The sequence below is a fragment of the Trichomycterus rosablanca genome, chromosome 3 (assembly GCF_030014385.1).
Source record: "Trichomycterus rosablanca isolate fTriRos1 chromosome 3, fTriRos1.hap1, whole genome shotgun sequence".
NCBI classification, from domain to species: Eukaryota; Metazoa; Chordata; class Actinopteri; order Siluriformes; family Trichomycteridae; genus Trichomycterus; species Trichomycterus rosablanca.
In genome coordinates, this window is record NC_085990.1 from 24,101,491 (window position 1) to 24,125,810 (window position 24,320).

The 24,320-nt window shown below is 39.4% G+C and overlaps 1 protein-coding gene across 2 annotated transcripts in view; it reads right to left on the reverse strand.

Annotated features, from left to right (window-relative positions):
• The window catches only part of ntng1a (netrin g1a), a 241,765-nt gene that overhangs the window by 63,659 nt on the left and 153,786 nt on the right, over positions 1-24,320 (reverse strand). For both annotated transcript variants that reach the window (XM_062991104.1, XM_062991103.1), the window contains exon 4: positions 5,704-5,876. In XM_062991104.1, coding sequence (XP_062847174.1) covers positions 5,704-5,876 — 173 coding nt within the window. The remainder of the gene's footprint in view (positions 1-5,703; positions 5,877-24,320) is intronic.

A 24,320-nucleotide genomic window follows, 5' to 3' on the forward strand; every position in this document is an offset into this window, starting at 1 on the left:
GGTCTGGAGACATGCTTGGCCAGTCCATCACCTTTACCCTCAGCCTCTTCAATAAAGCAGTGGTCGTCTTAGAGGTGTGTTTGGGGTCATTATCATGCTGGAACACTGCCCTGCGACCCAGTTTCTGGAGGGAGGGGATCATGCTCTGCTTCTGTATTTCACAGTACATATTGGAGTTCATGTGTCCCTCAATGAAATGTAACTCCCCAACACCTGCTGCACTCATGCAGCCCCAGACCATGGCATTCCCACCACCATGCTTGACTGTAGGCATGACACACTTATCTTTGTACTCCTCACCTGATTGCCGCCACACATGCTTGAGACCATCTGAACCAAACAAATTAATCTTGGTCTCATCAGACCATAGGACATGGTTCCAGTAATCCATGTCCTTTGTTGACATGTCTTCAGCAAACTGTTTGCGGGCTTTCTTGTGTAGAGACTTCAGAAGAGGCTTCCTTCTGGGGTGACAGCCATGCAGACCAATTTGATGTAGTGTGCGGCGTATGGTCTGAGCACTGACAGGCTGACCCCCCACCTTTTCAATCTCTGCAGCAATGCTGACAGCACTCCTGCGCCTATCTTTCAAAGACAGCAGTTGGATGTGACGCTGAGCACGTGCACTCAGCTTCTTTGGACGACCAACGCGAGGTCTGTTCTGAGTGGACCCTGCTCTTTTAAAACGCTGGATGATCTTGGCCACTGTTCTGCAGCTCAGTTTCAGGGTGTTGGCAATCTTCTTGTAGCCTTGGCCATCTTCATGTAGCGCAACAATTCGTCTTTTAAGATCCTCAGAGAGTTCTTTGCCATGAGGTGCCATGTTGGAACTTTCAGTGGCCAGTATGAGAGAGTGTGAGAGCTGTACTACTAAATTGAACACACCTGCTCCCTATGCACACCTGAGACCTAGTAACACTAACAAATCACATGACATTTTGGAGGGAAAATGACAAGCAGTGCTCAATTTGGACATTTAGGGGTGTAGTCTCTTAGGGGTGTAATCACTTTTGTTGCCGGTGGTTTAGACATTAATGGCTGTATATTGAGTTATTTTGAGGGAAGAATAAATTTACACTGTTATATAAGCTGCACACAGACTACTTTTCATTGTGTCAAAGTGTCATTTTGTCAGTGTTGTCCCATGAAAAGATATACTTAAATATCTGCAGAAATGTGAGGGGTGTACTCACTTTTGTGATACACTGTATATATTTATATATAGTATATATATACTGTATATATATACATATATATATATATATATATATATATATATATATATATATATATATATATATATATATATATATATATATATATATATATATATAGAGAGAGAGAGAGAGAGAGAGAGAGAGAGAGAGAGAGAGAGAGAGAGAGAGAGAGAGAGAGGTAACTATAACATAACTATTATTTTATGATTTTTACTATTGACTTGTTACAGCTACAATTACTAACTTATTATTCATTAAGTACTTGAAAATGTGCATATTATTTTTTAGGTAACTATAACTTGTAACTTCTATTTTATGATTATCGACTTGTTACAGCTTAAATGTCTAAATTATTATCAAGTAACAACTAGGAAATTGACATTTAATCAATGACAAATACAACTTGTTACCCCAATATTACTATTTCATTACCCACTTATTACCAACCTACAATGTAAAGTGCTACTATCTTACTTCTCGTAAACTTAAAAAAAGGCATATTACAATAAATGTGTAATTTATTTCTACATTTCCATACATTACATTTGGTCTAGTTCTGTATTTCTACATTTATTTATTTATTTTTTTAATTTCTACATTTTTTTTTTGTTTATGTATTTCTACATTTGTATTTATTTATACATTCATTTATTTTTGTATTTCCTCATTTTTTCCTTCATTTATTTCTGTATTTCTACAATTCTTAATTTATTTATATTTGTACTTGTACATTTCTTCATTAGTTTATTTCTGCGTCTATATGTTGGGCGGTCCTAACATCAGGAAAGATTGGTCAGCTTGGCACACCAGACAGAAGCAACCAATTCCTAACAACTATACATGACCCAAGCTAGCTGTGCTAACCTTTAATTGTTCATAAAAATAACATCAGTAATACAGGAGGAAGCTAAGATGCTTTTAAATTAGGCAGCAGGACAAAGGTCCATCCATCTGAACAGTTGAAAATAAACTGAATTAAAGTTTTTTGACTGGCTGGAGTCAAAATTCAGACCTAAATCCAAGTACTTTCCTGAAATATGAGTTCTTTTATAAGTTTATTGTGGGTTTTCTGACAATATGAACATCATGGTCCAAAAATCCTAATTCCTCATTCATGCTTCCAATACAAAGTATATAAAACAGTGGTCTTGTTGTCAAGGTCAAAAAGAAGCCCAAAAACAAGTGCCCAAACTGGCACTTAATCCTGAGAAAAAATTTGTCCAGATGGTCAGACGTCATCCAAGAGACAAGTCTGTTGTAAATTGTTACTGGAGAACAGACGACAGTGTTGATAGTCAGGCAAGCTTTACACTGCATTGCCATGAGCTGAAACCTAGTCTGTAATTATGATAGATTTTACATATACACCGACCAGCGATAACATTAAAACCACACTCATTTTATCAGCTCCACTTACCATATAGAAGCACTTTGTAGTTCTACAATTACTGACTGTAGTCCATCTGTTTCTCTGCATGCTTTGTTAGCCCCCTTTCATGCTGTTCTTCAATGATCAGGACTCTCCCAGGACCACTACAGAGTGGGTATTATTTGGGTGGTGGATCATTCTCAGCACTGCAGTGACACTGACATGGTGGTGATGTGTTAGTGTGTGTTGTGCTTGTATGAGTGGATAAGACACAGCAATGCTAATGGAGTTTTTAAACAGCACACTGTCACTGCTGCACTGAGAATAGTCCACCAACCAAAAAAATATCCAGTCCCGTTGGCAGCGTCCTGTGACCACTGTTGGTCTAGAAGGTCTAGAAGATAAGCAACTTAAACAGCAGCAATAGATGAGCGATAATCTCTGACTTTACATCTACATGGTGGACCATCTAGGTAGGAGTGTCTAATAGAGTGGACAGTGCGTGGACAAGGTATTGAAAAACTCCAGCAGCACTTCTGTGTCTGATCCACTCATACCAGCACAACACACACTAACACACCACCACCATCACAGACTTCTGCAGTGCTGGGAGTCATCCACCACCTAAATAATATCTGGTCTGTGGTGGTCCTGACCATTTAAGAACAGGGTGAAAGCAGGCTAAAAAGGTATGTAGAGAAACAGATGGACTACAGTTAGTAATTGTAGAACTACAAAGTGCTTCTATATGTAGAAACAAGGAGGTGGTTTTAATGTTATATCAGTGCATATAAGCAAAAGGTGTAGCAAAAGCAACCTAAAAGGGTTTAGAAATAGTGTTCACTTACTTTTGGCTATTTAGTGTATCTGAAGCAGGAAAACTGTGTTTCTTACTCGGACAAATAAAGTGAGTAAAGTTGTCCTAAAGTCTGATTGATTATCAGATAGCAGGTTGCTTCACTTCTCATTTGCATTAAAATGATCCTGCCCACTTTACACCATATACTGTCAGTAAAGTGCATTACATTGGGATGGATGTAGGGTTGAAGCATCCTGATGTAAAGATCGGGTTGCCAAAGTTAAATAAGTACTCACACATCCCAGATTTCCCAAGATGAGGATAGAAGTAAATGGCAAGCGTATGATACTACGTGATGGACTTGTGTCCTGTCCTGAACTGCTAAAACTGAATACCGCTCAGGTGGCGCAGCGGTAAAGTACGCTAGTGCACCAGAGTTGGGTTTCTAGACACATCGTATCGAAACTCAGCTCTACCTTTCCGACTGGGTTGGGCGGCAGTATGAACAACGTTTGGCTGTTGTTCATGGGTTTAGCGGGTAGAGTCGGAGCATTGATTCTCATAACTGGTGCAACTGCGGCCCCTGCTGGTTGACTGATGGCGCCTGCACAGGGCTGAGGAATAACATTGAGGGGAGTGTGACCCTCCGTGCGCAGTGTCTCTCGGTGTATGAACTCGGCTCGTGCGGGTGTAAAATGCAAGTCTGTACCGATTGCGTGCCGGAGGGGGCGCAATTCGGTTGAGTGGCGTCCTCAGTCAGCGGCAAGGGGTTGAACCAGTATAGAGGACATAATCAGGGTAATTGGATATGACTAGAATGGGGATAAAAATTGGGGGGAAAAAATAGATAATAAAAAAAACAAACAAAAAAAAAAAAAACTGAATAAATAAATGACATATCTAACTTTGCTTTGGGGATTTATAGTGAAGGATATGTGAAAGTTGTTGTATAATGCTGTGTGTTTGAGACACAATGGTAGCACACTCTATTTGGTGTGTAGCAGAAATGGCCTGTCATGGCTAATTCACCAACGAATCACTCTTCTTCAGGTTCTCCAACCTGGACCAGAGAGCATGGCCTCCCTGCAGGGAGAGAGTAGCATGAAGGAGTCTGATAACTTATTTCTGTCCTCAGTTTCCTTTTTCTTCATTTTGGCAGAGTAACTGCTTCGGCTGTTTAGCTATGCTGCTGTTGCTGGTTCTAGCCCCACAACCAAAAGACAAGGCCCTTAACCTTTAATTGGGTCTGGTACCATACATTTACATTTTACATTTACATTTTCGGCATTTAGCAGACGCTCTTATCCAGAGTGACTTACAGAAGTGCTTCCATAGTAAACATTACCTTACTCTAGTTTAAGTAGACAACAGTTCAAGAACACAAATCTGCTAAAACCCTGGTAGAACCAAAGTGTTTTTTGTTCTTTTTTGCAAGAAATGAATAAGAATGTTAGTAAGTAAGTACATGTCAGCTTAAGTGCTTACTAAAGAAGTGGGTTTTTAATCGTCTATTAAAGACAGCAAGAGACTCAGATGTTCGGACAGACAGGAAGTTCGTTCCACCACTTGGGTGCAAGCTCAGGGAAGAGCCTTAATGCTTGTCTTCCTCTAGTTCTGGGTGGAGGATCAAGTCGAGCGAGACTAGTGGCTCTGAGGTTGCGTGGTACAGAGCAGGGTTTGATTAGACCACAAAGGTAACTTGGGGCTGGTCCATTTTTGGCTTTGTAGGCAAGCATCAGTGTTTTAAACTAAATGAGGGCAGCTACAGGAAGCCAGTGAAGATAATGCAGCAATGGGGTGATGTGGGCACAAGGCAAAAATATAGCCTGGATAAGGTACCACTCACTCAATCACTTACTTACTTGCACACTTATTTATATTCAAAAGAAATTTAGGTCAGCCAATCCACCTTCTGTGTGTATTTGGGAGGTGCAAGGCAACTGAAGTACTCAAGAGAAAGCTAACTGAGGTGGACTGAAATGTTTGTATAATTTAAGTGTAATTGCATAAAAATCAGCAGAAACACGCTGGGTAAAAATGAACTTTATGGTCAGAATAATGTGGAAACCTGATTCTAAACTTCTTAGATGTCTTATTTCAAAAGCAGTGGAATTATTATGAACAATCTACCTTCTAATTCATCCCAAATGTGCTCAGTGCTCTGTTCAGGCCAATAAATTTCTTTCAAACTAAACAGTCAAAGCAAATTTATGGACTTCACTTTCTGCATGATTTCATACATCTGATAACAATGGACATACAGGGTATGTCTATAAGTGTGTGTGTGTGTGTGTGTGTGTGAATGTGTAGGTACTTACAGATGTTGGCCGTGCCTTTAGGGATGGGCAGGTAGGACCCAGGGCTCCATGCTCGACCCTGATAGTTTCTCTTACAGCGACCACAGTCTGGCCCTGTAGTGTTGTGTTCACATTCACAAACAAGCTTCTCCTTTTCAAACACACAACTGTTTGCATGAAGATTACATTTACACCTGCACACACACACAGAAAGAGAGTGGAAACTAAAGTTACTCTTTAATCTTTTACAATAAAAGCCAAAGTTATTTAAAGCATAAAAGTTATTTCCTCCTTCGGATAGAACTGTTCATATATTAAAATCACATCAAGAAATTTAAACCAGATGGAAAATATGATTTATTTTTTACAGTTTAGACCTAATATTATTCAAATCAAATGTCATCTTTAATGGCCTAAAATGACAAATTGGTAAAGATGTGGCTTGAACTATTTAGTTACAATTAGCACTAAGCAATCATGTAAACCGCTAAGCAATTAATGTCCAAAAACTGGATTGGTTTGGTTGAAATTCAGAATTGTTCTAACAGTAATCAAACTAGATGTTTAACAATCCTAAAATTTGCCACTCAGGTGGCGCAGCGGTAAAGTACGCTAGCTCACCAGAGTTGAGGTTTCGAATACATCGTATTGAATCTCAGCTCTGCCTTTCCGACTAGGCTAGGCGGCTGCATGAACAACGACTGGCTGTTGTTCAGGGTTAGAGGGTAAGAAAGTCGGATCATAGGTCCTCATAACTGGTGCGACTGCGGCCCCTGATGGCTGACTGATGGCGCCTGCACAGGGCTGAGGAATAATGCTGAATGGGGTGTGGCCCTCCATACACCATACACAGTGCCCATGAAGTGTATGAACTCGACTCGTGCAGGTGACAAATGCACTATCTGTACTGACTGTGCGTACCGGAGGGGGCGCATGTCAGTTGAGAGGCGTCCTCAGTCAGCGGTGCAGGGTCGAATCAGTATAGAGGACGCCGTATTCAGGGTAATTGGACACGACTAGACTGGGAGATAAAAAACTGGTGAAAAAAAGAGGGGAAAAAATATTAAAAAAAAAAAAAAAACCAATCTTAAAATTCTGTGGATAATTCAGATCTTAATTCCTACACAGTTGCACTTTATGGCGCTAAAATTATCTCAACACCTTACAGTGAGCATGTTGTACACCCCATTCCAAAATCATGGGCATTAATTATGGTGGCACCACCACCCTCTTTTTATGGCAATAAAAGCCTTTATTTTTTTGGGAGGGCTTTTCACAAGATTTTGGATTTTCAATCAAGCCTCAAATTAAATAGGGAGAATTTTAAATAATAAAACACCTAATAAATAAATACAAAGTAACAAAGGAATAATGAAACAAAATACAATGTCCGCAACCTGCTACGGAGAAAAGTATATTAAAGGGAATAGTGCAGACTGAGAACTGGATGACAGGCTGCTCTGACTGCTTGCAACAAACCAAGTTCTCAGATAAAGTACACTGAGGAATGTTTCTGCACCGCCTGGTGCCAGCACTTAACAGACACCTGACCATGCTACTTGCACTTCCACTGTGCACCAAGTGGATTTACAATCTTGTCTCATCCCAGGAAATGGGGACATTGCGCCACAACTAGGGCATTCCACTCTCACAGAGTGTTTCTCTTGAGAGAATAAAAACACTGAGACACTATGGTGAGTTCTCAGAAAACAACAGAATGCTGAAATTTGTTGTCAACAAAAAAATCTGGTATCACGGCTTCAAGAGAAAATAGGTGTGCCAGTGAATGCACTGACATAGAAAAAAGGAAGAGGTTGTGATAATTCTAAAAACAAAACATTTCACCTGGAGCAAGTCAGCACTCATGGTGATGCTCATTAAGAGAATGACAGGTCACACTGTGACTCCTTGCTCCCTCTGCTGGCCAAATTCGACCATGTCCATTCAGCATCCGCCCTGTTACAGAGCAAACCCCCAAGGAATGGCTCTAGAAGTTTCAAAAAAAAGTTTACAGGCAAAATTGTCTTCCGTCCAGAAGCCGCCTATCCCCATGGCCAAAATGTTCGCTGCCCTTGCACCTGATGCCTCTACAGGTGGAAGGAAGAAACAAGAAGTGGGTTGTCAGTACATTCTGTATCAGAAGATGCACCTTGCTAGAGAAAAATAGCAAGGTAAACCCCCACACACCTAGTAGAAGGAAACATGATGGCTCAGTGGGTAGGACTGTTGCCTCAAAGCAAGAAGGTCCTGGGTTCGATCCCCAGGTGGGGCGGTCCGGATCCTTGTGCAGAGTTTGCATGTTCTCCCTGTGTCTGCGTGGGTTTCCTCCGGGAGCTCCGGTTTCCTCCCACAGTCCAAAAACATGCAGGTGAGGTGAATTGGAGATACAAAATTGTCCATAACTGTGTTTGACATTAAACTTGTGAACTGATGAATCTTGTGTATGAGTAACTACTGTTTCTGTCATGAATGTAACCAAAGTGTGTAAAACATTTCAGCAGATTTGTGTTCTGAAATGTTTACTATGGAAGCACTTTTGTAAGTCGCTCTGGATGAGAGCGTCTGCTAAATGCAGAAAATGTAAATGTAAAACATAATGTTAAAATCCTAATAAATAAATAAATAGAAGGAAACTGGATTCCATAGGCAGATAACCAATCACAGGTAGAATGATACTGTGGCTTAAAAGCTAAACTAAATAGGGAGAATTTTAGATAATAAAACACCCAATTAAAAAATACAAAGTAACAAAGGAATAATGAAACAAAACACAATGTCCTCGACCTGCTATGGAGAAAAGTGGACAGTAACGGGGCTGAATTACTAGTTACTTAAATACCCCTTACACTGATAAGCCAAAACATATGGACCACTTTCCAAAAGGGTACATAACAGTTCCCCTTTTTGGAACATTTGTGTACGTGAGGCTCAGGGGTATATTAAATGTTGGGCTCATACTCATAATTCATGTGTTAAATACAGCAGATATGTTTAGCATAAAGACCTGAGTAATCATAATTGCTATGGCCAGATTACTTGGCTAAAGCATTCCTTATTTACATTTACATTTTCGGCTTTAAGCAGACGCTCTTATCCAGAGCGACTTACAGAAGTGTTTCCATGAAGGCTGTGGTGACTGGTATGGCCAAACAGAAGTGCTACTGTGGTTCAAATTGCAGATTATTTAAATCCTTGTGATGAGGTAAATGTGTCACAACACACAGTGCATCGAACCCTTCTGTGTATGGAGCTGTGTAATCTCAGGCTACTCAAAGTGCCCATGCTTACTATTGACTATTGTCAAAGGCATCTACAATGGACTTGAAGGCATGGGGACTAATCATCAGAGCAATGGAAGAGGGTCAGCTGGTCCAGTTGTTAGAACAATTTTTATATTTCACTTTTATGATTCTCCAGGCTTGTAAAACAAATCCTTAACCCCTCATCACAATGCATGTTGAATGAGATACCCTTTTGTGGATGCAAAAGTTCTTATAACAGGGGCATAAAAGGAGGCCAGACGTTGTTATAGACACATTACCTTCATTAGCTACAGTTACACATTACACTTTTCATTCCACAGTCATGGTCTATTTCTTCTTAATAATCAGACAATTCACTTTTCTTCAATTTACTGTTACTATTGGTGTATTTGCTGTGTGTTTATTTTTGTGTTCATGCCCTACTTTTATTTTCCTGTCCATTACTTTTGTGTCCTCTTTGAACACAGAGCCTGGAGTAAGCTGTATTACACAGTATTGCACAGTTATTAGTAGGCAAGCCAGGAGTTTTCCCCAATGTTCAATTGACCTGAACTGGGGTTTTTCGCCTGGCTCTGGTTGACTGAAAGAATTCCAACATTTCTTGCTATTCTGTTCAAACAGAAATTTTGGTCTAGCAGCATTGTTTTTTTAGGGCAAAGACAAAGACAAATGTATCTGGCAGTGACAAACAAATGTGGAGAACAGCAACCTAAATGAATGGTGCCCAAATAGTTGAGATAAAGATTTCTTATAAAAGAAGAATTATTTAAAAAACAACTGTACAACTAAAATAGAAGAAGAAAAAGAAGAATGCCTTTATTTGTAATTTACAGTAGTTGCACAGAAGTATGAATATTAGTGTTGCACAAAAGTATACATATTAGTGTTGGGCAAAGATAAAAATGGTAGGGTTGGACAACTCACTTACTCACTTTCTTAACCGCTTATCCAATTAGAGTCCCTGGGGGGACTTTGCTGGAGCCTATCCCAGCTTTTCAATGGGTGCAAGGCACACAGTAACACCCGCGGGGCTATAGGGCAATTCAGTGTCTCCAATTAACCTGACTGCATGTTTTTGGACTGTGGGAGGAAACCGGAGCTCCCGGAGGAAACCCACACAGACACAGGGAGAACATGCAAACTACACAGAAAGGACCCGGACCGCCCCGCCTGGGGATAAAATGGAGGACCTTCTTGCTGTGAGGCAACAGTGCTACCCACCGAGCCACCGTGCCGCCTTGGGTTGGACAACTGTACAACTAAAATAGTTGCACAGAAGTATAAATATTAGTGTTGCACAAAGGTATAATATTAGGCTGCATGACTGTATAAACAAAATCCCCATTTTCAGAAAAGTTAGGACACTTAAAAGTATAAGGAAAATTTTTTTACTGTTGTCACTGACAAACCTTATTTTTTGTAAATAATAAAAACAATAAAATGTGATGCCTGCAACACACTCAAAAACAACTGGGTAAAGACAAAATACGAGGTTATACAAGTGACAATGTTATGAAAACCGTCATGCTACCATGATGGACATAGCCACATGGGCTCAGGGGTACTGTGGAAAATCAGTCACTTAACAGAGTCTACCCCTGCCTCAAGATATGTAACCTGCAACTGTATTATGCAAAGAGGAAGCCATACAATAATTTTGTGCAAAAACACCAGTAAATTCTCTGGTCCTAAAGTCACCTGATGCCAAGTTCACACTACACGACTTTCCAAGTCGTCAGGTCGCTGTACAGTTCACACTACACGACTGGATCTCTTGTAATCGGGAGTCTTTCAAGTCGGTGTGTATTTCACACTACACGATCTATCACCAACTGGAACTGCAGGCGAGCTTCTCTGGTCTCTGAAAGTGATGAAAGGTTTAACGATCCCACATCCAAAAATGCAAGTCAACAAGTAGCGAGCGATCAAAGTTTGTGCGCTGATGTGCAGCGTAAAATTAAATAGGAAAAATAAATTAATCAGAGTGGATTTGGCTACATGAACAGCATGGATTGTTCTACAGTATAGTGAGTTGGAGGTTAATAAATATTTTTGCAATGCAATGTTGGTGTTATGTTTTGTAGAGAACAATCAGGTCAGAAATAGTGTAGTAAAACTTGTGTGTTTGCTGATGTATTCTGATATAAACTATATTATGCTCTGTCCCACCTTTTTACAACGCCTCCCCTGCGTTTCCCCTAACCCCGTATCTTGCGTTCTCATTGGCTGTTCGACATGGCACTCATTGCCAGTCGGGCAACTCAGTTTCAGATATCTGACATGCTAGAAATCTCGCTTCGGTCCGCGAGCCGCTCGGATCGAGTTGTTGGGTAGTTCACACATAGTGATTAAGAGCCGAGTTTTGATCGCCAAGCGAATGCCATGTTGCTCCCGAGCCGGCAAATCTAGCGCCGACCAGTCGCCAAGCGAAAATCAGGGCAAAAATTGTGGAGTGTGAACTAGGCATGAGATGTACTGAAAGACTGTGGAAACTTGTACTATGGTCAGACAAGTCTAGATTTTAGCTTGTATGGGGGAAAATGGATATTGGATTCTACCTGCTAAAGATGAAAAAAAAAAAAGAATGTTACTAACAAAAAGTACAAAAAACAGCATCTGTAATGCCATGAGGTTTCATCAGTGCCCACAGTATGAGTGATCTGCAGGTGGAGATACAAATTCTGCCATCAAGAAGACAATCTTGTCCGTTTCAGCAGAATTCCAGGCCTCATTCTGCACAACAGTGTGGTTTTGTAGACATCAAGAGCATGTTATTGACTCTGTCCAGTCCAGTTCTGTTGCTTTTAAAACTGTATGGTGCATCATAAAAAGAAGACTCAGACAATGGCAACTACCGACTGTTGAGCAGCTTGTATACATCACAAATTGGCAAGAATTCCACTTGCAAAACTGCAACAATTAGTATCCTCAATTGCCAATTAAAAAGTGTAATTAAAAAGGGTGACGTTCACCACCACACAGCTCTGAACCTCTAAAGCAGAAAATTTATTTGGGTAAATTTCCAGAGTTAGATAATCACCCCAAGCAGGATTTAAACCAAGCGTGCGTATTTAATAGCGCTTCACTCCTTTTTTATTTATTTATGTATTTATTTATAAGAAATGCTAAGCATGTTAATGCTTACAAAGTTTAGCATCACCTGTAGCATTACCGGCTCAGTCAGTTTGTATCAAAGATTCAGCATCAAATTGTCGCACACGCATGCTTAAATAATGCTGAGTCCATGTTAAACAAATACTCATTGCTGGCCGCTCAGGTGGCACAGCGGTAAAAACACACGCTGGAACCAGAGTTGGGATCTCGAATACATCGTATCGAATCTCAGCTCTGCCTGCCGTCTAAGGCTGAGCGGCCACATGAACAACAATTGGCCTGTTGTTCAGATATAGGCGGGACTAAGCCGGATGGGGTCTCTCTCTCCCATGACTGGTGCAGTTACAACCTCTGCTGGCTGATTGAAAAGAGTGCTCTTAGGGTGTGTCTCTCCGTACACAGTGCTGCATAAATAAAATTAAAAAAACAAATAGTCATTGCTAAGTGTGGCGCCTTGTGGTTTCTACAGTATATAACCATGGCCTGCTGTTGAGTGCCTCCTCTTTGAACGGCTGTGGTGGAAGCTGTACACTACATTACACAAAAAAAACATATTAGCATTATACAAATAAATGTAAATATTAAGGTTGCACAATTGTATCAATATTATGGTAGCACAAAAGTTAGGTAAAGTCAAATTATATTTCTTTTACAGCAGACATAGTCTTAAAGCAACTTCACAGAAACCAGGCTGAAAATTATGGGAAGAAACCTTGAGAGGAACCAGACTCAGCCGGGACCCATCCTCCTTGGATGTTAGTGTTAAAGTATCAATATTAGTGGTGCATAAAGGTAGAAATATTAGTCTTGGACAAAGTTATACCTTTGCGCAACCCTAAAATGTATATCTTTGCACTAATAGTTACATTAACTTTGCGATGATGTGGCTTGAAGCATTAGCCTTCTGATCAATAATTCAGTTGCTTAACTGCTAATTTAACCCTGCACTTATACGTATAAATGAGTAACGATAACAAGGTAGACAGTTAAAGAAAGGTAGTGTGACACAAAGCAGTAGATAGAGTAAGAATTAATAGGTAGAGAGTATTAAAGAGAGGTAGAGAAAGGTGGAAAGAGGGAGGTAAAGAGGCAGTAATGAAAAGAGTTGTAAGATGTAGAGTAAAGTAGAAAGGTGACAGAGGTAGACAAATAGAAAAAGAGATAGTAAAAGGAAGTGAGATGGAGAAAGGCAGAAACCATAGAGAATGTTGTAGAAACAGATAGATGGTGACATATATGGGCAGACAGAGGTAGGTAGAGTGCAAGAGAAACAAATAAACAGAGAGGTAGTAAAAGGTAAAAATATAATGGTTAAAATTATTACAACCCCAAATCAGAAAAGGTTTGGACAGCATGGAAAATGCAAATAAACATCCATTCCTGCATTTCAGGCCTGCAACACATTCCAAAAAAAATTTGGACAGTAAAGCATTTTTACTACTTTGTAATGTTGCCATTCCTTTTCACCACACTTTGACGTTTTGGCACCGACGATACCAAGTGATTTAGTGTTTCAGTCTTTGGTACATGGCATCCATTTTTTCCAAAAAAAAAACCAACATAGAATGCTGATTCATCTGACCACAATACACGTTTCCACCGTGTGATGATCTATTCTAGATGCCTCCGAGCCCAGAGAAATTTACGCAGCTTCTGGACATGTTTAACATAAGGCTTCTTTTTCGCACAGTAAAGTTGTAAGTGGTATTTGTGCATGTAACTCTGTATTGTAGTGCTTGACAAAGGTTTGCCAAAGTAATCCCTCACCCATTGGTTAATTCAGCTACTGTTGATATAAGGGCATAAGAGGAGGAAAGATGCCAGTCAATGGTCTCTGTGATGGAGCTACTTCTGGAAACTCCTGAAAAGTGTTCCACCTCCCAATCCACTTCTCTTTGCCTATTCAGGGACGTTGTCTACTTTATGAGTGAGAGACACATTTTGTCCTCAAGACTGAGGTAACATATTGCCGCTATGGCCAGTTTTAAATCTTGAGAAAAATTAGGTGGATAAGCTGTCAGATTTCTTAGATCATGATGCGTGTCCACAGGGAATATTACAGGCAACCAGAGGGAATGCTTCAGCTTGCTAAAATTATTAAATTACTAATGCCAATGGAGAAGGAACTGTAGAACATTTCAAAAGAAAAATAAACTGGATAAAATCACATATAGCCAAGAAGGTATGTTAAATGTTTTGTCTGGGATGATATTAATGCTGTGTTTAATCTTCAGAAAAACAAGACATTGTATCATCCAATAGTGAAATGTAGGAGGAAGAAGAGATTTTAGCAGAAGCCCTGATAATAAGAATGCCAGTATCATCTTATCCTGTAGTACCTTTAAGGCAACACAGAAAGAAAGGTAACCTAAGCAAATGTGGACAAGAACAACTGTTTTAGCTACTGCCTGGTTTCCCTGTAACATCTTTTTACTTTACTTTCAGCTATGTCAAAGAGATGGGATGCAGACATAGTGAAAGCAATCGAGAAACACTTCATGAAGTATGTTATGAAGCATGAATGATCAGCATCTGCAAAATACCTCTTAAGAAAAGCGGCCCTATGTTTCTGCTATCTAAACTCTGCATCAGAACATAATGCTGTAAGATTCTATGTGAAGAACCAAATAACAGCATTAAAAAGAATAAGCTGTCACTACTGATGTGTGGTAAATGAATAAATAACGTATAATTTTAAATACCCGAATGTCTTGTGTGTGTGTGTGTGTGTGTGCGTGTGCGTGTGTGCATGTGAATAGGGGTTTTCCAGCTGGCCATTTGCCTGGGCATAATAAACAAATCTCAGGGCAGCTCCATCGCTGCAATCCATTGAAAGCAATCCCTCAATCCAACCTTAAACTGAGGCCCATCTAGGACTTCCAAAGGGTTTGCCTTAGATGTCCTAGTGGTCCACCTTAAAGGGGTCTCACAGTGGTTAGCCTTAGGTATTGCAGTGGCCTGTGTTAGGTTTCCCAGTACATAAAGGTAAAGACTTGGTTAATTTAATGTTAATTGCTTGTGCAATGAAATGGTACTTTGATAGTGAGCTAGATCTTCTGGTTCAACAGCAGTACCAGATCCCCTAAATAATGTATCCTCTACAGTGCATAATTAAATGATTCAAGGAATCTGAAGAACTTTAAGTGCATAAAGGGCTAAGGTGCAAGCCTAAGCTGAACATTCATGATTTCCAATCCCTCAGATGGCACTGCATCAAGAACCATCATTTATCAATAACTGATATAACAAGGGATTATTTTGTCAAACCTTTGTCAAGCACTACAATACAGAGTTAGGGCTCTGAGGCATTTGAGATGGACCATCACACAGTGGAAACTTGTTTTGTGGTCAGACAATTCAGTATTTTTAGAACTTTTTTTGAAGAAATGGACACCGTGTGCTCCAGACCAGTGACAAAAACGACCATCCAGACTGTTATTATCAACAAGTCCAAAAGCCAGGATGTCATGGTATGAAAATGTGTCACTGCCCAAAAAGTACATTGAGAGTTTAGAGCAACATATTCTCCCTTAAAAAGACATCTTTTCCAGGAATGTCCATGCATTTTTAACAAGACAATGCAAAGCCACATGCTGCACACATTACAAAAACATGGCTACAAAAGAAGAGGGTATGGGTACTGAACCTGACTTTAAATAAATAAAGGTAGTTTAAACATATATCCCCTATTTGTGTAATATTGCCTTCAGTCTTCTGTTCGGTCGTCTAATTTCCTGCAATTCTCTTTTCTTTTAGTACATGTCACAAGGATTCACTCATACTAGTCTGTAGCAACAAACTGTAGAACTATATCATACACTGCCTTCCAGTTGTAGCGCAGCTAAACTGAAAGTTACAAATAATGCCCAGGGTAGTTTACATCCAGTAGACCAAATCGGGGGACTGCACTAAGGGTGTGAACTATGTGAAAGTGAGGATTTTTAATTTGACCGCCTAGTAGTAGGAGACAGCAAGACTCAACATAAGGCACATTTTAACATGGCCTTTTTAGGTTGTTGTGCTCCCCTGTGGAGAAAACGTGTTGCCCCCACCCCACACTTTAAAAAAAAAACAGCCCAGCAGCCCCATTGTTTTCCCAATTACCCCAATTTTGAAACAACACAGCATGGAATATGTTGTCACATATGTAATTACATTAATTGCTATGTCAAAAGTTTAAAGTATGTCGAATGGCTTAGGTGTTTTAGCCATACCCATTGATAACATTGCATAATATGAATGATATAATGCAAATAATTTGTCTCCAGCTTTGAAGTAGAATTCACAGAAAGTTGTTTTTGGTTATGTAAAAAGTTAACAATTTGTTGACAGGTATGGGAGGAGACCACCACGGCAATACTCATCACTATCCTTTTTCAATAGAACCAGCTGGGGTGGCAAAAATAATTCTACTAAGACCTCAAATTTAAAATTATAACTACTGTATAACTACTGACCACGTCAAATTTGTGTAAAAGATAATTTGAGTTTAGAAGTTTGCATGAATCAAGCTACATACAAGGATTTCCTGGAAGAAAACATGCTTTCAGTTAATATTTAATTTTTATTTAATTACCATAGAGTACAGTATACAATTACTAAATGTAGCCTATCTGTTGTTCTGTATATTACCCATTAATAAAAAGGGACCCCCAAAGTGCCCCCATTAACCAGATGATGTTTGGGTGGTGGCTCATTCTCAGCGCTGCATTGACACTAACATGGTAATGACAGTGTGTGTTGTTCTGGTGTGTGTGTGTGTGTGTGTGTGAGTGTAGCAGGTGCATCAGTGTTTTTAAAATCCTGTTTAACTCCATTACTTTTCTTGGTCAATATGCAAATTTATATCAGTGTGTTGCTCCATTAGGAATATAATCCATTATTTTTGTAAATGTGTGTCTATCCTGGTGGCCATTTTAAATGTATACAAATATACTCAACCTTCCTTTGTCCAGATACTTTTGGGACTATAAGGAAACCTATCCAAACTTGTCCCAGCTAAAAGTCTGTACAGCCACTACAGCATTTCAATTTCATCTTTCTGATGCAAAAGAAATATTAGCACTTCTGGTGTTTGATTTTATAAGTTCTGCCAAAAAATAATTTGAAAGCTCTGATTGGTTTATAAAGTTTAAAAAGTATTTCAGGAGTATTGCAGTGTGTCTGGAAGGCTTCAAGAGACAGAATGCACAAATGTGTTGTATAATGTCACAATGAAATACAACTAATTACTGCTACATATTTTTCTACAATATAGCTTTTTTTCCCCCTATTGGAAATGTGTTGAGACATTTGCAGGCCAATATGGACTCTCTTTACTCTAATTTCAATAACAGTGGTATTCTGATAGAAAACAAAGATGAAATGTTGATGATGATATTTTAGTCTTGCACTCCTACTTATTATACTCAGACTAAAAAATATAATTTTTTATTTAAAAAAAATAATGCATGGAGGTGTACCTGTGGTAAACTTTGAAAAAAATTAAATGTTTGTCAGGAGTTTTATATGTTCTCCCTGTGTCTATGTGGGTTTGCTCCTGGTACTCCAGTTTCCTTTACTTCACAATAACATGCAGAGGGTGACCTGGCTTCAGGTGAGTGTCTGTAATGAATAACAAAATAAATGTCTAAGTGTTTGTTATGCAGCAATGATTTGGTGCCTTTTTAACGGTGTGTTCATGCAATACACACACTGTTTACAAGTAGCCCTGGATACACCCTGACCAAGATTAAGCTATTAATGAAAATGAATGAATGAATTATAATACAAATAGATCAATAAATGTTGATACATATTTTTAAAACTGTATGTTTTAAAAATGCTCCATAAGGCTTTTATATAGTGATTATAAATGTGTTAAAAGACTCAGTGTGAGTAACCTTCCAATAAAGATTACATTTCTTGGTATTTCTGGTAGCCATGGGACTGTGTGCATTATCCATGAAACACTCTGAGCTTTAGGGGCTTCATCAGAATTGTTTCTATCGATCTTCATTGAGAAGCAGAGCTGATATATTAGGGATATAAAAATAAATGCTATAGTGGTATTTATATGAAATCAAATAGTTTCTTTCTGTCCTTGTTTAGGATTGTTATTTGTCTTTTCTGAACACGCTTCTATTAAGAATGTGCATTTTGTTTGTCTCTGGTTTCAATGACACACATAGCCTTGGGCACTACTGAGAGTGGCACCACATCTCCTTTGAAGGTTGTGATATAAATTCACTGAAAGTACCCATATTGAAAACCACCATGAAACTTTGGATTTTTTTTTTTTAAGTACACTTTTTTAAATAAAAGTTTTGTGTCATCATTTGAGCATGGTAAAATATCATTATGGCATTTAGCTGTTTGTTTTTTTTAATGAATAAGGGGTTTTCAGGTTTTCTGTAATATTTAAAGTCTAAATAAAATACTGTATATAACCAGTGGTCACAGGACGCTGCCCACAGGGCGCTGTTGGCTGGATATATTTTTGGTTGGTGGACTATTCTCAGTCCAGCAGTGACAGTGAGGTGTTTAAAAACTCCATCAGCATTGCTGTGTCTGATCCACTCATAACAGCACAACACACATTAACACACCACCACCATGTCACTGCATTGCTGAGAATGACCCACCACCCAAATAATACCTGCTCTGTGGTGGTCCTAACCATTGAACAACAGACTAACAAGGCATGAAGAACAGGATGAAAGCAGGCTAAAAAAGTATGTAGGGAAATAAATGGACTACAGTCAGTAATTGTAGAACTACAAAATGCTTCTATATGGTAAGTGGAGCTGATAAAATAATGTTATGGATCATCACATTATCAATTAGTGTATTAGCTTGCCGCACCACCTGAGTACTTGTACTTTCATTTCCTTCTTCCTGGCTTTCTGATTTCTTTATTTGATCATTGTTTTCTTTTCTCGTTACTTCCCATATGCTCAATTATTTGCACCATAGTTATTGTGTTTGGTGTTGTCTGGGTTTGGTTCCAGCTTGTTCTGCTGTGTTTTAAGTATTTATTAGCCTATGCTAGCAGTGTCATATTGTTGTTGTTGTTTTTTTTCTGAGACTAAATATGTATCACTGCACTAGGAAAGAAATCCAATGTATTCACATCATTCACTTCCAACAAAATAACTCATTAGATACAAACAGCAGGGCATCAGAAATGTGGTTCCTGCATCTACGTACAGACAAGATTGGCTATGTTTGGTTGGGGGAAGGGGGTCGAAGAACTGTGATGGATTAATGTCCTGTCCAGAGTTTGTTACTGCAATGCAACCAGTGATCTTGGGGAAGCTGGACCCACTGCATCCCTGATAAAGCTGTAATAAACCTTGAAAAAATGAAATGTTTGTAAGGAGTTTTATATGTTTTCACTGTGTCTGTGTGGGTTTGCTTCTGGTACTCCAGTTTCCTTTACTTCAAGATAACATGCAGAGGTTGACCTGGCTTCAGGTAACTGTCTGTTAATAATAATTAAATGAATGTCTAAGTGTAAGTGTTGCCCAGCAATGGCTTGGTGCCTTTTTATGGTGTGTTAATGCCATACATCTAGTGTTCCCAAGTAGCCCTGGATACACCCTGACCAGGATGAAGCTATTACTAAAAATGAATAAATGAATGATGATACAAATGGATCAATAAATGATGATACAAATTATGAAAACAGGAGGTTTTAGAAATGCTACATTAGGCTTTTATATTGTGCTTAGAAATGTGTAAAAGACTGAATGTGAGTAACCTTCCAATAAAGATTTAATTTGTTGGTATTTTTGGTAGCCATGGGACTGTGTGCATTATCCATGAAACACTCTGAGCTTTCGGGGCTTCATCAGAATTCTTTCTATCGATCTTCATTGAGAAGCAGAGCTGATACATTAGGGGAAAAATAAATGCTATAGTGGTATTTATATTGAATTTAAGATGCAGAGTTTCTTTCTGTCCTCGTTTAGGATTGTTATTTTTCTTCCCTGAACACGCTTCTATTAAGAATGTGCATTTTGTTTGTCTCTGGTTTCAATGAGACGCATAGCCTTGGGCACAACTGAGAGTGGCACCACATCTCCTTTGGAGGTTGTGATATAAATTCACTGAAATTACCCACGAGGCAGAGCACTTCGGTCGCTCAGGAGCTTTAATGTGTCAACAGTGGAGATTAATGCTATGCGTCTTGAGGAGAAAAAGTTTAAAGTCCTTTTTTAAAAGACAGGGGACTTGCGTCTCTTCTGTAGAAAGTGGCGCTGTGCTTGCCGACTGCCTGTCTTTGTGATGGCCTTCATCAACAAGCCAGTCGTGTCCACACAACAATGACTGACAATACAGACCCAGACAGTTTTTGAAAATTCTGAATATAAAAATATGGACCAAAAAAATAAAGTATTTTAGTTAGATACAGAGACCTTTTCTTCCTATTGTAGCTTGATATATGATCTTTTTAAAGGACATTAAATAAATAACTTACAAAACAGAGGCAGAAAAAGTCCACTTCAAATATAAAAATAGCTAATGAGCAACATGAAAAACCTTTAGGGATTAAATTTGTCCTTCATACCTTTATTTGTGCTCAAAATCTATTTTGGGTCTATTGCATGCAGGGCACAAACACAGGATAGCCTTACAGTCACACCTAGGAGCAATTTAGACAGTAACGTTTAGGGGTAGAGTTATTATAGACTTGTAACTCTTGTCATGATGAAGGGGCTTGTGTATTTCAGTGAACCTCAGAGCTATGCCAATAGGGGTTTACTTGTCCCTAGCAGGGTCACCTAGTATAGTCCTACAGCCTATTATAAAAGTTATAAGTAAGAATAAATATTTCCTATGCAGATTAGGATCATTGAGATATCTGGAACCCTGACTGCGGCATTGTGCGCTGGCAAGTATGCAGGCCAGGTGTCTGGGCCGCCCACAAAACTTAGTTTAGATCAGTTGGAAATGTTGACATGGCACCATTTTGTGAGCTGACCACCTGCAGGGTGAAGAGTAGGCATTGGGTGCAATGTCAGTCTGACGGCAGACATGAATTGGATCATTCTAGATAGACTAAAATCTGGCAGTGAAAACTGGCTTTGGGAATGTGAAATGCTATCCCACTGGCTGGATCCTAAATTGGCGTGTGAGATAAAACTATAGACTAGATACTGTATAACCAGACTGACATTTACAGGACATAAAAGCTTCGGAGCCCTGCTCCTTAATTAATGGTTGTTTCTCTAATTGGAATTTTCCAGAGGAGAAAAGCCTCAGGCGGGGGTGCCACACAGTTGGAAATAGTTCCACTGGTGGTCTCCTATGAGACATGCTGTGTGTGCCAGTGCATATCTGTTCAAAATACTCAGCCTTTTTGGAGATGACAAAGCAGCTACTTGAGACTGCAACCCCTACTTTGTGTATCTCTGCTGGATGACAATAATGCTCATGTTGAGAATAACATGAACAGACATAATCGGAAAGAATGGCCCTTAGGCCATTAGACCATCCTTAGAGGACACTGGAGATTTATTTAAACCTCAGACATTAGTTTGATTTGCTCTTGACTGTTAAAGTAAGCATTATCACCATGGTGAGATCTAAAGAACTCTCTGAGGCCTTCAGAAATAAGGTTGTAGATGCATATGAGTCTGGGAAGGGATTTAAAAAGATTGCTCAAAAGTGTACTTTGTACCAGACTCCAAGGGCAATAATCAATTTTGTGGTTATCTGACTTAAGATAATATGTGTTGAACACCAAGGTAAAAAAAGAAGCCCTGTGTCAGCTGGTCATGTTGGGCACCAGATGCACCAGGTAAGCGCAAGTACTTTTGGCGTGCTTGGGAAAGTATTCACTCAGAAAAAAATTCATAAACTTTAGCAAGGGAGAAATTCAAGGTGGGCACAGTGGTCACCATTTGGAATGGGGACAAAGATCCTATGCAAGCTATGAAGAGCAAGTGCAAAAAACGGTTAGCCACCACTATGGATATACAGTAGCTATGCAGTAGTAGAAAAAAAAAACCTTCAACCCAGTGAACATGCCTTCCTCTCAGTGGACCAGAGGTGTTCTGTCTGAATTACAGAGGCACAGTATGGCTTTGGCTTTCGAAGAAGCTTATATCTGTTTTGGTATTGGGATACTGATAGTAAATTAAGAGCAATTACTGCTAAATGAGGCAGGTGCGTGAACACCGGGGCCTGCTGATCTGACTATGCCAGAGCAAGAAAATAATGCACTCCGTAATGCAGGCTAAATCACTTGGGCAATTACACGCAATCAGAAAGTGCAGGTATTATTGTAACATGGTGATCTGGCTCACAGAGTTAATGTTTTGCATGCGTCAGCACATAAAAACCCTTGTCCAGCAAATGAGCATGAGGTAATGAAGTAAACACACACACACACACATGTACAATATCTGCTGATGCTATAACACAGCAGTATACTGAATCAGACGTGTGGATGCACCGATGGTTTACAAGCCTATAGCAAAGTACACTGATTTATCCCAGCAGAGTAAAACAAATAATTAGGAACCCATTGATTTCTTTCTAATATACAATCAACTAGAGCTGTAACTCAAATCACCTACAAGACCCAACACTTAAAAGACCTAAGATCTTTAGTGTAAAGTAACCAGTTTACTGCAATGTGAATTTATCCACTAGAAACCATGAACTTTTCTTACTGAGGCCTTTTCTTAGGCATGCCCAGTTGTGGCTGCTGGATGCACAGCCAGGTGGATCTCAGTACAGCTGAAATTTAAACTTGTGAGCTTTAGATCTCAACTGGTGGGCTAGCACACTGGAGTGTTGTGTTCTTCAAGTAGCCCCAGCAGGAGCATTTAATGTCAATCTACACTACAAGAGACACGCTGAACATAAATGTCCACCTCCTAGTTTCTACACTCACTGTCCATTTTATCAGCTCCACTTACCATATAGAAGCACTTTGTAGTTCTACAATTACTGACTGTAGTCCATCTGTTTCTCTACATACTTTTTAAGCCTGCTTTCACCCTGTTCTTCAATAGTCAGGACCCCCACAGGACCACTGCAGAGTAGGTATTATTTGGGTGGTGGATCATTCTCAGCAATGGTGGTGGTGTGTTAGTGTGTGTTGAGCTGGTATAAGTGGATCAGACACAGCAGCGCTGATGGAGTTTTTAAACACCTCATTGTCACTGCTGGACTGAGAATAGTCCACCAACCACAGATCCAGCCAACATCACCCCATGGGCAGCGCCCTGTGACCACTGATAAAGGTCTTGAAGATAATCAACTCAAACAGCAGCAATAGATGAGCGATCGTCTCTGACTTTACATCTACAAGGTGGACCAACTAGGTAGGAGTGTCCAATAGAGTGGACAGTGAGTGGACACGGTATTTAAAAACTGAGGGGGTCCTGACCATTGAAGAACAGGATGAAAGCAGGCTTAAAAAGTATGTAGGGAAATAAATGGACTACAGTCAGTAATTGTAGAACTACAAAGTGCTTCTATATGGTAAGTGGAGCTGATAAAATAGACAGTGTGTGTAGAAACCAGGAGGTGGTTTTAATGTTATGTCTGATCGGTGTATATTTCAAAAAGTATGTAAACACTAGACCATTTGCTTAAGACATCCCATTTCAAAACCATAGGCACTAATAAAAAGTTACTGCCACTTTTTTAGGAAGACGTTCCACTAGATCTTGTGGTGTGTCTCTGAAAATTTGTGCTCATTTTGTAAGAAAAAAAGCATTTTTAAGCTCAGGCACTGATGTTGGCTGTGAATGCCTAGCTCGCAATTGGTATTGAAATTCCAATCCCAAAGTTGTTTAATAGGGTTAAGGTCAGGGCTCTATGCAGGACACTGAGGTTCCTCTACACCAAACTTATCAGACCACGTCTTTAAGCTGTACTTAATCTTAACAAAAAATAAGGAATAATATATAAGGTCATATACGTATGAGGTCATAATATTATAGAATGCACTATTAATTACTACTTGGAATTAAAGTTTTTAGGATAGACCCAAGAAACATCACAGCCCTGAATGCAATCATAAGTTACTGGTGATAAAAGAATTAATGAATAAATGAATGAATAGTAAATTGGCAACAGTAACAGTGTTTATTATGTGTGTAATTTGTAGATACAGTGTGTGGTATTTCTGTCTGTGTCTCATAATTGGAGAGACAAAGAAAGAACTAGATGGAGGAACGGGGTAAACAGGACCACTGAAGCAGAACATGCCATATCTGTGTAGCCCAGCTGTAAAATCCCTGTTCGTGTGTATGTGTGCGT